Below are 16,084 nucleotides of genomic sequence, written 5' to 3'. Positions count from 1 at the left end.
CAGTACTGATGGATTAGTGACAAAATGCTGACCGAGGGATGGTAGATGCTCCACACACAGGATCCGTTTGTTGTGGGTTATTGTTCTGACGGATCAGAGGAAGGGCAAAATAATCAGTGATGTTAACACAAAGTTACTGCTGACACCATCTCCACTTGGTTGGGGAGGACCTACTTGTATAAGCATTTACTAGAACAGGCTCTGTAGGCATCTATGTGGAATCAGCTGCAGACAGTGTAAAAGGAGTGCGCTACTTCTTGGAGCTAAGATCGACCTGTAAGGCTGAGTTAATACTTGGGTTATTTGGTCAGTTTTGGCCCCGTGACTGCCCAAATAAGTGAAGTGTGCTGTGATTCTAAGAGCGACGATTCTAAGAGCGACGCCTGTCATCGGCATATCATACGGATTCACAGTATTTTTTACTACTAAAGCAGACTCCCTATGCATGTTACTGCAAGGCACAGTATTCTACACTACTATAAAGGCTCCGTGCAGCCAGGAAATAGCCGTTTTTAACGTAATTTGCCGCAAATAAATTTGAATCAAACAAAAATTTCCCCCAAAAAATTGGTGATCCGGCAAATCAAATTTTTTAAAGATTTGCTCATCTCTAATTATCATCTAGTTGCTTTACCATGTGCAATCAGGTCAGCTGTTCACACCCATTAAGAAAACTTCTGATGATAACAAAGTGAAAAACTGGTACCACCATTTGTAGACACCAATTAGAAACTGATTCTTGAAATTAAGTTACCTTCATTATTTCTTAAGTCAACTTTCAAAAGCTTCAGTCCAACACAGGCATCAAGCAAGCACTCCATTCCATCTTCAGTGGTGCTCAAGCGAGTAGTAATGGTTGCTGCTGAAAGTGGTTCTTGTACTTCATGTAGTAAATCAAAAACTCCCAGTTCACATGCTGTAAATAAGGTCTACAGGAAAAAAAGCAACAATATAATTTTTAATAAAAAGCAGAAAAAATTAAAAACAAACACACTATACACTGCAATGATTGCACAAAGACTGTAATCACTGTATGGTGCAACACTGGGACTCTCCAATACTATCATAGTATAAATTATTGGCTTAGAATCGAGGCTGTATACCAAATAAAAAAAGGGTGACTTTTAGCCCCATTTCACACGAGCGAGTTATTCACGCAGGTGCAATGCATGACGTGAACGCATTGCACCCGCACTGAATCCGGACCTATTCATTTAAATGGGTCTGTGTACATGAGCATTGTTTTTCACGCATCACTTGTGTGTTGTGTGAAAATCGCAGCATGTTCTACAGGTCCTTCTCAAAAAATTAGCATATTGTGATAAAGTTCATTATTTTCTGTAATGTACTGATAAACATTAGACTTGCATATATTTTAGATTCATTACACACCAACTGAAGTAGTTCAAGCCTTTTATTGTTTTAATATTGATGATTTTGGCATACAGCTCATGAAAACCCCAAATTCCTATCTCAAAAAATTAGCATATCATGAAAAGGTTCTCTAAACGAGCTATTAACCTAATCATCTGAATCAACTAATTAACTCTAAACACCTGCAAAAGATTCCTGAGGCTTTTAAAAACTCCCAGCCTGGTTCATTACTCAAAACCGCAATCATGGGTAAGACTGCCGACCTGACTGCTGTCCAGAAGGCCATCATTGACACCCTCAAGCAAGAGGGTAAGACACAGAAAGAAATTTCTGAACGAATAGGCTGTTCCCAGAGTGCTGTATCAAGGCACCTCAGTGGGAAGTCTGTGGGACGGAAAAAGTGTGGCAGAAAACGCTGCACAACGAGAAGAGGTGACCGGACCCTGAGGAAGATTGTGGAGAAGGACCGATTCCAGACCTTGGGGGACCTGCGGAAGCAGTGGACTGAGTCTGGAGTAGAAACATCCAGAGCCACGGTCTACAGGCGTGTGCAGGAAATGGGCTACAGGTGCCGCATTCCCCAGGTCAAGCCACTTTTGAACCAGAAACAGCGGCAGAAGCGCCTGACCTGGGCTACAGAGAAGCAGCACTGGACTGTTGCATGTCATTCGGAAATCAAGGTGCCAGAGTCTGGAGGAAGACTGGGGAGAGGGAAATGCCAAAATGCCTGAAGTCCAGTGTCAACTACCCACAGTCAGTGATGGTCTGGGGTGCCATGTCAGCTGCTGGTGTTGGTCCACTGTGTTTTATCAAGGGCAGGGTCAATGCAGCTAGCTATCAGGAGATTTTGGAGCACTTCATGCTTCCATCTGCTGAAAAGCTTTATGGAGATGAAGATTTCATTTTTCAGCACGACCTGGCACCTGCTCACAGTGCCAAAACCACTGGTAAATGGTTTACTGACCATGGTATTACTGTGCTCAATTAGCCTGCCAACTCTCCTGACCTGAACCCCATAGAGAATCTGTGGGATATTGGGAAGAGAAAGTTGAGAGACGCAAGACCCAACACTCTGGATGAGCTTAAGGCCGCTATCGAAGCATCCTGGGCCTCCATAACACCTCAGCAGTGCCACAGGCTGATTGCCTCCATGCCACGCCGCATTGAAGCAGTCATTTCTGCAAAAGGATTCCCGACCAAGTATTGAGTGCATAACTGAACATAATTATTTGAAGGTTGACTTTTTTTGTATTAAAAACACTTTTCTTTTATTGGTCGGATGAAATATGCTAATTTTTTTAGATAGGAAATTTGGGTTTTCATGAGCTGTATGCCAAAATCATCAATATTAAAACAATAAAAGGCTTGAACTACTTCAGTTGGTGTGTAATGAATCTAAAATATATGAAAGTCTAATGTTTATCAGTACATTACAGAAAATAATGAACTTTATCACAATATGCTAATTTTTCTGAGAAGGACCTGTATATTCAGAATTTTCCACGCAATGCTGGCCCCATAGAAATGAATGGGGCTGCATGAAATACGCATTGTATCCAGATGCACTGCGTTGCGTTTTAAGTAGACTTGAGCGGACACCTGGATGTTCGGGTTTGACGGGTTCAGCCGAACTTCACAAAAAAGTTTGAGTTCGGGACACGAACTCGAACCCCATTGAAGTCAATGGGGACTCGAACTTTTGAGCACTAAAATGGCTGTAAAAATATCATGGAAGGGGCTAGAGGGCTGCAAATGCCAGCGAAAATGTGGTTAAGATCATGGGAAGTGCTCTGCAAATAAATGTGGATAGGGAAATGACTTTAAATAACATAAAATAATAATCTTCATCTAGGAGGACGAGGTCCATATGGAGTAGGAGGTTGAGGAGGCAGTGTAGGTGGAAGCGGTGATGGAGGAGGAGGAGGTAGCCTACACTGCTTTTGGTTTAAAATTTATTTATATTTTTCTAATTAGGATACACCCCAAAACATTGTGAAATATAACCTGTGATAACCCCCTCCAGTCGTGCTAAACACACGTTCAGACAATACACTGGCTGCAGGGAAGGCCAGCACCTCCAAGGCGTAAAGGGCAAGCTCAGGCCATGTGCCCAATTTGGAGACCCAGAAGTTGCAGGGGGCAGACCCATCAGTCAGTTCGTGTAGGCGTGTGCAAACATACTGCCCCACCATGTTGCATGTCCCCGTGATGTTCACGATCCAATTGGATATCTTCTCTATCAACTTTCAATGTTCTTTTCTGCGCCTACCATGTTGATCAAGGCTAGCGGCAAATCAGGGTTCCACGCCGGAGAGGGAGCGTGAGAAAGAGAGACCACATCCAAGGGAGATCAATGGATGACATTTAATTGTGATCGAGCAGAAATGTGGGAGAAGCTATTAAAACTGAAGAATTGAAGAAAAGGAGCGGGCGCGCAGCAATTACCCACTCCCGACTTGGGGAGGTAGTGACGATAAATAATAATACAGGACTCTTAAGATGCCCTGGTATTGGAATGATTAATAACAAATTATAGGGAATGTCACTAGGTTATTTTGGATTTGGAAACGTCAGACAGGAGCGCCCCTGCTGCTGCTTTGTTGACTCTAGATAACTTCTGCCTGAACGCACGTCCCTGTGACGTCCATGACCATTTGGATATCTTCTCTATCAACTTTCGATGTTCTTTTCTGAGGCTACCATGTCATCGGCGAATCAGGGTTCCGCGCCGGACAAAGGCTGCAATGTGATCGAGCTGAAATGTGGGACAAATTATTAAAGCAGAAGGATCAAATGAAAGGGCCAATTAACCCCTTATGGACAGGGCTCATTTTCACCTTAAGGACCAGGTAACTTTTTTGCAATTTGTGTCAATTTATGTGTGAATAACTTTAAAACGCTTTTACTTATTTGAGCAGGCACCTTCTTCCGATCACCACCCGCCAAGCGGCGGTGATCGGAAATACACAGGACGTACGGGTAAATCCTGTGTCCTTAAGTACCAGGACATCCGGGCGTACCTGTATGCCCCATGTCCCTAACAGGTTAAAGACGAATTTTACAAATTTAATTCCCTGTCACCTATGCAGAGCAGGGGTTTTTCATCACCAGAAATGGGTTAATGTCACCCACCAATGGTACAGATGATTTAAAAAAAATTTGGTCCCTGTCACCTATGCAGAGAAGGGGTTTATTCAAGGCAAAAAAGGTAAAATATCACCCAAGAAAGCAACAGAAAAAGTTTTTTTTTTTTTTTTTTACCTGTCTACTAGCAGTGGTATATCACACCAAAAATGTGTGAATTACACCCGAATATGTAACAGACAAATTAGTGAAAAATTACTTGTCTACTAGGTAGAGCAGGGGTATATCCCACCCAAAAATTTGTGAATTTCACCATAAAATATAACAGACAAATTAGTGAAATGTTTTTACCTGTCTACTAGGTATATCACACCCAAAAACTGGTGAATTTCACCTGAATATGTAACAGACAAATTAGTGAATAGTTTTTACCTGTCTACTAGGTACAGCCGGGCTCATAGTACCAAAAGTAAAAATATGCTTTATTGTAATATGTTTAAAAAGTATATATATATATATATATATATATATATATATATATATGTAAAGAAACAAGTAAATAATATGCCATTAAAAAAGTGAATGGGAGCAGAGAAAGAGCGCCACCCTGGGATAGCACACAGGTCAATTGTAAAACATATATATATATATATATATATATATATATATATATATATAGGGGTCAATGAAAAGTACGTGGTGCAATGACCAGCCAATGACCAGAGAGCAATGTAATGACCTTGATACACAGGTGAGTCAACAGTCAAAATAAGTGAATCGGCACGGCAGTGGAAAAAAGCGGGTTTGTTTTGCTGGTGCAATACAAGAACGTAAAAAACAAACCACAGTAAGACCAGGTGTGGTGTATCAACCGAGTCGGATGCTGTGTAGGTAGTAAAGGAGCAGAGACTCACCTACATTACATTGCTCTCTGGTCATTGGCTGGTCATTGCACCACGTACTTTTCGTTGACCCCTATATATATATGTTTTACAATTGACCTGTGTGCTATCCCAGGGTGGCGCTCTTTCTCTGCTCCCATTCACTTTTTTAATGGCATATTATTTACTTGCTTCTTTACCCATATATATACTTTTTAATCATGTTACAATAAAGCATATTTTTACTTTTGGTACTATGAGCTCCGCTCTCTTGTTTTTTCATTGTTACACTCGGGAGCTTGTACCGAGTTACTAATTCACGGGTGTCCTCTGTGGTTACATTGGGTGGGCACTGTTTTCCACCCTCCCCCCCCCCCTTGGTCTTTCTCATTTTTCTAGTTACAGATGGGGTATATCACACCCAAATATTGGAGAATTTCACCAGAAAATTTAACAAATTAGTGAAATGACATAAAATGAAATTAAATACGTACAAATAAAACAAACATAAACTTGATTTATGAGGTGGAGGTCCATATGGAGAAGGAGTTTGAGGAGGCGGTGGACGTAGCGGTGTAGGTGGAAGCGGTGGTGGAGGAGGATGAGGTAGCCAACACTGGTTTCTGGTTTTAATTTTTAATTTTTTTTTTTTATTAGGGCACACTCCAAAAGAGTGTGAAATATCCAAAATACAACAATGAGCAATTGCGCTATAGTATAACAAAGGCTGGTTAAGGCCGGTGGGATCCATGTCTGGTTCATTTTAATGAACGTGAGCTTGTCCACATTGGCTGTGGACAGGCGGCTGCGCTTGTCTGTGATAACAACCTCCTGCCGTGCTAAACACATGTTCAGACAATACACTGGCTGCAGGGCAGGCCAGCACCTCCAAGGCATAAATGGCAAGCTCAGGCCATGTGCCCAATTTGGAGACCCAGAAGTTGAAGGGCGCAGACCCGTCATTCAGTAGGTGTAGGCATGTGCACAAATACTGCTCCACCATGTTGCTGAAATGCTGCCTCCTGCTAAAACGTTCCACATCAGCTGATGGTGCTGGTTGTTGTGGCATGCTGACAAAGCTTTTCCACATTTAGGCCGTGCTAACCCTGTCTTCTGAGGTGCTTTTGGTGCCCCAGCTGCGTTGGCGACCTCTTCCTCCTACTCTGCCTTCGACTTGTGCTTCAACTTTGCCCCTGCTGTCAGGTGGGAATGCCACCAGCAGCACGTCTACCAGCGTGCGCTTGCACTCGCGCATCTTACGAACACACTCCAGTGACGGAATTAGGGACGGTACGTTGTCCTTGTACGTTGTCCTTGTACGTTGTCATTGGTGGTGAAGTGGTGCTGTTCCGCAGAGCGGCTCACCTGTGCATGCTGCAGCTGAAACTCCACTATCGCCTGCTGCTGCTCGCACAGTCTCGTCATCATGTGCAAGGTGGAGTTACACCTTGTGGTCACGTCGCATATGAGGTGGTGAGCGGGAAGGCTGAAGTTACACTGCAGCGCTGACAGGCGAGCAGCAGCAGGGTGAGAACGCTGAAAGCGTGCACAGACAGCCCGCACTTTATGCAGCAGCTCTGACATATCGGGGTAATTTTTAAGGAACCTCTGCACCACCAAATTCAGCACATGTGCCAGGCAAGGGATGTGCATCAAACCGGCTAGTCCCAGAGATGCTACGAGATTTTGCCCATTATTGCACACCACCAGGCCGGGCTTAAGGCTCACTGGCACCAACCACTCATCGGTCTATTGTTTGAAACCCGTCCACAGCTCCTGCGTGGTGTGGGGTTTGTTTCCCAAACAGATAAGTTTTAAAACTGCCTGCTGTTGTTTACCCCTGGCTGTGCTGAAGTTGGTGGTGAAGGTGTTACGCTGACTGTATGAGGAGGCGGTAGAGGATGAGGAAGCAGAGTAGGAGGAGAAGGAAGCAACAGGATGCTCGGTGGTGGAAGGACATGCGCCAAACTGCTATCCACCTCAGGCCCAGCCGCCACTGCATTTACCCAGTGTGCTGTTATGGAGATATAACGTCCCTGACCGTGCTTACTGGTCCACGTATCCGTAGTGAGGTGCACCTTGCCGCAGATTACTTTGCGCAGTGCACACCTGATTTTTCCCCCACTTGGTTGTGCAGGGAAGGGATGGCTTGCCTGGAAAAGTAGTGGTGGCTGGGCACGAGGTACTGTGCCATAAGGCCTTTAAAACTCTCTCCATCTCCCCGAGACAGAATGACAGAATTTCAAAGGCCAGTCATCGAGGGTGGGTGGGGAGGTACTTCCTCTTCCGCTTCAGTGTTTGGGAGATGAAGAACTTAAGACTGCAGCAGAAGAGATAGCAGAAGTAGCCCGAGACCTTTCTTGGTTTTTGAGGCGACTACTACACTGCAGCTCGTGCTTTGATGTCTGGTCATGCAGGTTTTCCTCAGGTTGAGAACGTTTATGCCTCGCTTCAGGCTTTGATTGCACAGCGTGCAAACCACTTGTTTCTTGTTGTTAGAACATTGTCTGAAGAACTGCCACGCCAGGGAACTCCTTGGAGCTGGCTTTGGTGTGCTCGGTCCATTGCTGTAGTGGGCAGTAGCAGGTGTACTGTCTTGGGGATGGCCGCTCCGCTTTTGCACACTTCTCCCTCTTCTACTGTGCTGGTGGCTCTGTGCGACAACCGTCTCTTCCTCCGAACTAGACAGGTCACTCGCATGACCTTGATTCCATGTGGGGTCGAGGACCTCATCGTCCTCCACATCATCTTCCACCCAGTCTTCACCTTTTCCCTCCTTGTCGGTCTGGAAACTTTTAAAAGCTCCAGCAGTTGGCACCTGTGTTTTGTCATCATCCGAGACGTGCTGCGGTGGTATTCCTATGTACTCATCTTGAAACATAAGTGGTTGGGCATCGATGCACTCAATCTCTTCCACTTCTGGGGCAGGGCTAGGTGGATGGCCCTGGGGAAACCCTGCTAACAGTCATTAACCTCTTGCCGTCACGGTAACGCCGATAGGCAGCACTCTCAGGTCTCAGTGACGCCTATTGGCGTCATCTCGTGGGACCTGAGATTTCCTGTGAACACGTGCTCAGAGGAGCGCGCGTTCACAGGATTGCGCCGTATACAAGTTTAACTACAGCCTGCCAGCACCGATCATTGGCTGGCAGGCTGCAGATTTTTTAAATAACCAAATAGGTATATCAGACGCTATTTTGTAAATAGCGTCTGATATACCTGCTACCTGCTCCTCTAGTGGTCCCTTTTGCTTGTATCAACCACCAGAGGACACAGGCAGCTCTGTAAGTAGCACCAATGACCACACACACATTACACCCCCCTGTCACTTATTAACCCCTTATTAACCCCTGATCACCCCATATAGACTCCCTGATCACCCCCCTGTCAGAGTCCCTTATCACCGCCAGTTAGTAAGCTACTTGTTAGGTAGTTACCGCCCAGCCCACTGCACCGCAGTCGCTGATTAGCGTCATCACTGTTGCTAATCAGCACTAGTACTATATAGTATCTGTAAGTGATCAAGACTGATCGCAATCAGATCTATATCAGTTCATTAGGGTCACCTTAGGCTCTACAAAAAACGCAGTGTTCGCCCGATCAGGCCTGATCTTGTGCCCACACTTGCGTTCAGTCCGCCACACCATCACTGCAAAAACACAGTAAAAATCGCTGCGGTGCTATAAAGATCACTTTTGAGCTTTTTGGATCTTTATTAGCGATTGCAGCTTTACTTCACAAGCACTCCTTTTTACTAGGCAGGTGTGCTCTTTTTCCTGGGTAGTTTCAGAGGAATACCCCCTAAATTTAGTTAGCCCAAAATGTCAAAAAAGGGGTATTTTTACACATTTAAATTCCAAACTACTTCTCATGCTTTAGGGCCCCTAAAATGCCAGGGAAAGAAGACACCCCAAGGTATTCCGTGAGGGGCATGGCGAGTTCATAGAAGATTTTTTTTTTTTGGCACAAGTTAGCGGAAATTGATATATATTTTTTTTTTGTTCTTACAATGTCTCATATTCCACTAACTTGTGACAAAAAATAAAATCTTACATGAACTCACCATACCACTCACAGAATACCTTGGGGTGTCTTCTTTCCAAAATAGGGTCACTTGTGGGGTTTTTATACTGACTGAAAAGAATGGCGTGGTATTAAACAAGCAGGAAGTGCTCAAACCCACATGCAGTTGTGCATATATATCAGGGAGCAAATCCTGCACTTGTGGCCCGTTGCTAATGACGATCCCCAGCCAAAATGCATACAGTCTTACTAAACCGTCAAACTGATTTTAAAATTGAGAGATTAACCAACATATCCTATGGTGTAGGACATGTCTGAGCCCGAGTACCGCGCCAAGGTTTCTCAAGTAGCTTGGGACCTAACACTCACCTACCTGTGCCATATAGGCAATACCAGGAGCCAGTGGGCAAATTACAGGAGCATGAGGCCGACTCACAAACAACTCACCAGTTACCTCCAGCATGTAACCATGCTTGCAATGGGAGGAGGGAGGAGTCTGCGAGTCCCACTCAAGACTGGCTGATATGGCCCAGGCCTCACAGGTGCGCCTAAATGTAGCCTGTAGATGGAAAGCAGGCACATTTAAATTGGAGTTTATACACCTCCAGGCATCTCTATAAATACAAACTAAAAAGAATGGCGTGGTATTAAACAAGCAGGAAATGCTCAAACCCACATGCAGTTGTGTATATATATATATAGGGGAGCAAATCCTGCACTTGTGGCCCGTTGCTAATGACGATCCCCAGCAAAAATGCATATAGTGGAGGTTGCCCGCAGCGAACCACAAGTACCACAGTAGACATCCTACACAAGATAGCAATTATGTGGATGCGATAATCAATATAGCAATATCAAAATCAATATTTTAGGGGCCCTAAAGCGTGAGAAGTAGTATGGAATCCAAATGCGTAAAAATGCCCTGTGAAATGCTAAAGGTACTGATTGGAATTTGGGCCCCTTTGTGCACCTAGGCTGCAAAAAAGTGTCACACATGTGGTATCGCCGTACTCACAAGAAGTAGGGCAATGTGTTTTGGGGTGTATTTTTACATATACCCATACTGTGTGTGAGAAATATCTCTGTAAATGACGACTTTTAATATTTTTTTATACAAAGTTGTCATTTACAGAGATATTTCTCACACACAGTGTGGGTATATGTAAAAATACACCTCAAAACACATTGCCCTACTTCTTCTGAGTACGGCAATACCACATGTGTGACACTTTTTTGCAGCCTAGGTGCATAAAGGGGCCGAAAGTCCAACAAGTACCTTTAGGCTTTACAGGGTTGCTCACAATTTAGCCCCGCCCAAAATGCCAGAACAGTAAACACACCCCACAAATGACCCCATTTCGGAAAGTAGACACCCCAAAGTATTCACTGAGGGGCATAGTGAGATTTTTTTTTTGCCAGAAGTTTGCAGAAATGGAAACTTCTTTATTAAATATTTTTCCTCAGAAAGTGTCATTTTCCGCTAACTTGTGAAAAAAAATTCAATCATACATAAACTCATCATGCCGCTCTGCGAATACTTTGGGGTGTCTTCTTTCTAAAATGGGGTAATTTGGGGGTATATATACTATCCTGGCATTCTAGCATCTCAAGAAACATGACAGGTGCTCAGAAAGTCAGAGCTGCTTCAAAATGCGGAAATTCACATTTTTGTACCATAGTTTGTAAACGCTATAACTTTTGCGCAAGCCAATAAATATACACTTATTGTATTTTTTTTTTATCAAAGACATGTAGCACAATAAATTCTGAGACAAACTTGTATAGAAATGTAATTATATTTGAACAATTTTACCAGAAAACTAATAATAAACTTTTTTTGAGAAAATTGCGGTCTATTTTGATTAATATCAGAAAAATGAAAAATCTCAGCAGCAATCCACCAAAATAAAGCTGTATTTGTAAAAAAGAAAAGGAGGTAAAATTAATTTGGGTGCCAAGTTGCATGACCGAGCAATAAACCGTTAAAGTTGTGAAGTGCCGATTTGTAAAAAAGGGCCTGGTCACTAGGGGGGTATAAACCTGTGGTCCTTAAGTGGTTAAAAAGCAGAAGAGACTGCTGCATGACTTGGGGCTCAGACTGCTTAGCTGATTTGCAAGGGGGTGAGGTGAAAGACTGATGGACATCGGCTGCAGGTGCCAACTCTGATCTTTCAGCAGAAGACTGGTTGGGAGACAATGTGAAGGAACTGGAGGCACTGTCAGCAACCCAATCTATCATCGCTTGTACTTGTTCTGGCCTCACCATTCATAGAGCCACATTAGGCCCGACCAAATACCGCTGCAGGTTCTGTCGCCTACTCGCACCTGAGGAAGGGGTTTTACTTGTGTGTGTAGCGGGTACAGACCGACCACATCCTCTTCCTGCAACAGGAGCTCCACCAGGAGCACCACGACCGAGGCCACGTCCCTTATTTGACGCTCTCCTCATATTTCTCAAATTTAGGATCTTGGCCCTATGGGTGTTTTATTATTAGAAGAATAGAACCACAGTATGTAAAGGGTGTATCTCACACGTACAGATGCAAACTAGGCAGCAATAAAAAAATTTGCCCAAAATGGCAGCAGTATATAATGCTTGAATTTCATGCCTTGCCCTATGAATGTGCTGAGATCTGTCAGACTGGCTGCACATGTCTGACTTTTTGGTTTTGATTTGGGTTTGAGCTGGATCCCCCTTCCCTCAGGTGTACTGGGTTTCATTGTTAGCGAGGCTATTTATCCCCCCTTCCCCCAGTGGCCTGTGCGGGTAATAGTTCTTTCCTGGGAGCTCGTGACTTGTGGTGGATCATCTGCTCCAGCTCTGCTCAGATAAGTCTTCTCCTACATTTCCCTTTGTGTGTTTTTCTAGGCCTCTAGGGAGACACTTGCTTCTTCCTGGTTTGAAGAAGCAGGTTGCCTCTTCCCTTTTCCATGCTGCTTAGGGTCTGCCCAGGGTGTTTAGGTTTAGGCACGAGGGCATGTGCATATCCACCCTAAGGGTATGCACATGGGAACAGCAGTTAAGGGAAAGCTTTTATGGATTGCTAGGTGGTGACCAGGGCCGGCGCCACCCATAAGCAGAGTAGGCCACCGCGTAGAGCGCACTCTGCCGGCAGGAGTCCGAATTCCAAGCAGTAGCACCCGGCCACCGCCTGCGCCTCGCCCCCTACTTGTGATCCATATGACATCATCTCCTTCACTTCTTCTGTTCCTATACTTGCCGGCTGGATGCGCTGCGAGTGCGAGCATGAGTTTGCTCAGTCACTTGGGGCAGAGCAAGCGGCACGCTGCTGACACACAGCTACGAGTGTATTTAAATCTAATTTAGACTGTCTTTAAGAAAAGTTTCTCCTGGGATTCGAACTCACGACCTTTACACATGACACTTAAAAAAGACTTCTACTGTAGGTAACTTTGATACCTAGTGCAGTGTTTCCCAACCAGTGTGCCTCCAGCTGTTGCAAAACTACAACTCCCAGCAAGCCTGGACAGCCTTTGGTAGTTTTGCAACAGCTGGAGGCACACTGGTTGGGAAACACTGACCTAGTGTACAACCATACACATGACAGCTGCCCCAACACACCCAGCTCTGCTACATCCATACACAGTGTACTGGGGCAGCTGTCATGTGTATGTACACTAGGTATCAAAGTTACCTACAGTAGAAGTCTTATATATTAAGTAACTGGCTACGCACCTCTCATAGCTGTGTGGGTAAATGCCTTGCCTCTGATGTGAAAGGTTATGAGTTTGAATCCCAGGATAAACTTTTCTGAAAGTGTTTTTTTTTTTTTTAAATACCGGACTGTTACTTTACTGCCACGGGGGAGGAAGGGGGGGGCTATTGGCGCCATGATACTGGCACATGGAGGGGGGAGGAGAGAGGCACTTGATACTGGCACATTATTGGGCAGGGGGAGAGGATGGCACTATGATATTAGCACATGGGGGGGCAAGAAATGGACATGAATCATGAGGGGCAGAAATGTGAAATGATGGGGGGGGAGCCAAAATGTAGATTTGCTTGTGTTGACAAAAATCCTTGCACCAGCCCTGACTTCGGGCGCTTGATCCCGCGAGACCAGTGACCTCCAGGAGGTGGGTCTCGCGGGATCAAGCGCCGAAGACACATGATTTTGGCAAGAGCCAAGGCAATGTGGACCTGGAGCACAGCGAGGAGAAGAATCTGGTGAGCACCCCTGGCAACCGCACTCTGACAACCTGCACTAGGGTGTCAGAGGCTGCAGGACAGTGACTGGCAGCAGGATGGCACACACTTGTGTACAGGGGTCAGGGCACACCGGCTGCTTGACTAGGGGCCATAGATTCTGACTAGTACAGGGTGCCCAGCAGTGGCACATGGAGCCTAATAGGTGGCACAGACTGTCTAAAGGGCTATAACTGGGACAGGGTGCAGGACAGTACCAGACTGACAGAGGGCACAAGGCAGCATACTGTTTTATGTTGCCCTGGTGGCAGAGGATTTCAGACAGTGGCTGAATGGCGCCTGGCAGTGAATAGGTGGCACTGCTCGTGTTTGGTGTGCCAACCTGCTGAACATTGCAGAGTGATTGGCATCACTGGGATGGTACTAGGTGGCAGAAAATGGCTGGATATTATATATACATGACCATAGTCAGACTGGCACAGGGTACATGACCATAGATTGCCACAGGGTAGACGACTATAGTTAAATGTTACATGCAATAGGTGGCTGAAAAAGGGGCGAGTAAAGGGGTGTGGTCAATGGGTGGAGTTAAGGGGGCGGCAAAATTAGCTTTTGCCTATGGTGGCAAAAATCCTTGCACCAGCCCTGGTGGTGACCCCTTTCTCCCTAGCTTTTGGGCCTAGTCGTTTGTTCTGTTTGTTTTCCTGTGACAGCTTTGTAGAACACTTGAATTTCACACGTGCAGATACAGCAAGGGCTGTAAAATTGTGTATTTTGCCCAAAAAGGGTGTTTTTTTTTTTAAACCCAGGAAGCTAGAGCTGTATTTCTAGCTTAAATTGCACACTGACTAATGCGGCAGAGGCCCAAAATGAAGGTTATTGCCAAAAATTGGTGTTTTTTTAAAGACAGAAAATTATTGAAGTATTTCAAACTTGTTTTTAACAATCACAGATGCAGCAAGGGCTGCAAAATTATTATTTTTGCCCAAAATGGGTGTTTTTTAACAACAGACTATAAAAGCTTTATATAACACTTGAATTTTACACGCGCAGATGCAGCAAGGGCTATAAAATTGTGTATTTGGACCAAAAAGGGTGTTTTTAAAACCCCAGAAAATTATAGCTGTATTTCTAGCCTAAATTGCACACTGGCTAACGCTGCAAAGGTACCAGATGTAGGATATTGCCAAAAAAAGGGGGCCTTTTTAAAACCAGATTATTATTGCAGTATTTCAAGCTTGGATTTGAATGTCACAAAAGCACAGATGCAGTGCTGGTGCACTGAGCTTGCATAAAATGTCCGCCGCCGCCCACCTAACTAACAGACGGATAAAAGTTATTTTTCTCTGTCACTAGGCTCAGGGCAGGGTAAAAATATTGTGCACTGCACCCACACAACTAAATCTATGTAGATCGCTAAGTTCAATTGGAGTTCTGATTAAATATTCTGTCCTATTCTCTCTATCACAGCAGCAGCATCCTCTCCCTACACTAAGCACAGCAGAGTGACGTTCAGCGCTACGTCACTCCAGCTTATATAAAGGCTAGGTCACATGCTGCACTGGCCAATCACAGCCATGCCATTAGTAGGCATGGCTGTGATGGCTTCTAAGGTCACACAGTTAAAATGCTTGTTGATTGGCTGTTCTGCAGCCTTTCAAAAACGGCCAAGAAATTGCCAAACACCAAACCTGAACTTTTACTGAAATGTTCAGGTTCGAGTCCAGAGTCCAGAAATCCTAAAGTTCGGTACGAACCCGAACTTTACAGTTTGGGTTCGCTCAACCCTAGCTATAAGGGAAAATAATAGCATTCCTAATACAGAATGCTTAGTAAAAATAGAGCAGGAGGGCTTAAAAATAAATAAAGAATTTAACTCACCTCATCCACTTGTTACCGAAGCCTGGCCTCTTTTCTTTTTTGAGGAAAGGGAACTGTGGTGACATCACTCCTCTCATCACATGGACCATCAGGGGTCAGTATTGGGCCCGATTCTCTTCAATAAAGTTATCTTGTAGAAGGCTTGCATAGTAAAATATAAATGTCCGCAGATGACACTAAACTGTGTAAAGTAATTAACACTGAAGAGGACAGTATACTACTACAGAGGGATCTGGATAGTTTGGGGGCTTGGGCAGATAAGTTGCAGATGAGGTTTAACACTGACAAATGTAAAGTTATGCACATGGGAAGGAATAATGCAAGTCACCCGTACATACTAAATAATAAAACACTCGGTAACACTGACATGGAAAAGGATCTAGGAATTTTAATAAACAGCAAACTAAGCTGCAAAAACCAGTGTCAGGCAGCTGCTGCCAAGGCCAATAAGATAATGGGTTGCATCAAAAGGGACATAGATGCCCGTGGTAAGAACATAGTCCTATCACTTAACAAATCGCTAGTCAGACCACACATGGAGTACTGTGTACAGTTCTGGGCTCCTGTGAACAAGGCAGATATAGCAGAGCCGAGGGAAGGCTCATCGTGACTTTGAGGTGAGCAATATTTTACGTTTATAGTTTCAATAGTAATGTGCACTGCTTCTGTCAGG

General features: G+C 44.6%; 1 protein-coding gene across 4 annotated transcripts in view; it reads right to left on the bottom strand.

Moving 5' to 3' along the window:
• The window catches only part of LOC122932660 (acetylserotonin O-methyltransferase-like), a 196,467-nt gene that overhangs the window by 128,451 nt on the left and 51,932 nt on the right, over nucleotides 1-16,084 (bottom strand). For all 4 annotated transcript variants that reach the window (XM_044287202.1, XM_044287203.1, XM_044287201.1 and 1 more), the window contains exon 2: nucleotides 755-929. In XM_044287202.1, the coding sequence (XP_044143137.1) occupies nucleotides 755-821 (67 nt within the window). In that variant the 5' untranslated portion in view covers nucleotides 822-929. The remainder of the gene's footprint in view (nucleotides 1-754; nucleotides 930-16,084) is intronic.

Source organism: Bufo gargarizans, chromosome 3 (assembly GCF_014858855.1).
Source record: "Bufo gargarizans isolate SCDJY-AF-19 chromosome 3, ASM1485885v1, whole genome shotgun sequence".
Lineage (NCBI taxonomy): Eukaryota > Metazoa > Chordata > Amphibia > Anura > Bufonidae > Bufo > Bufo gargarizans.
Note: the sequence above shows the minus strand (reverse complement) of the source record. Positions and strands in the feature narration are given on the sequence as shown.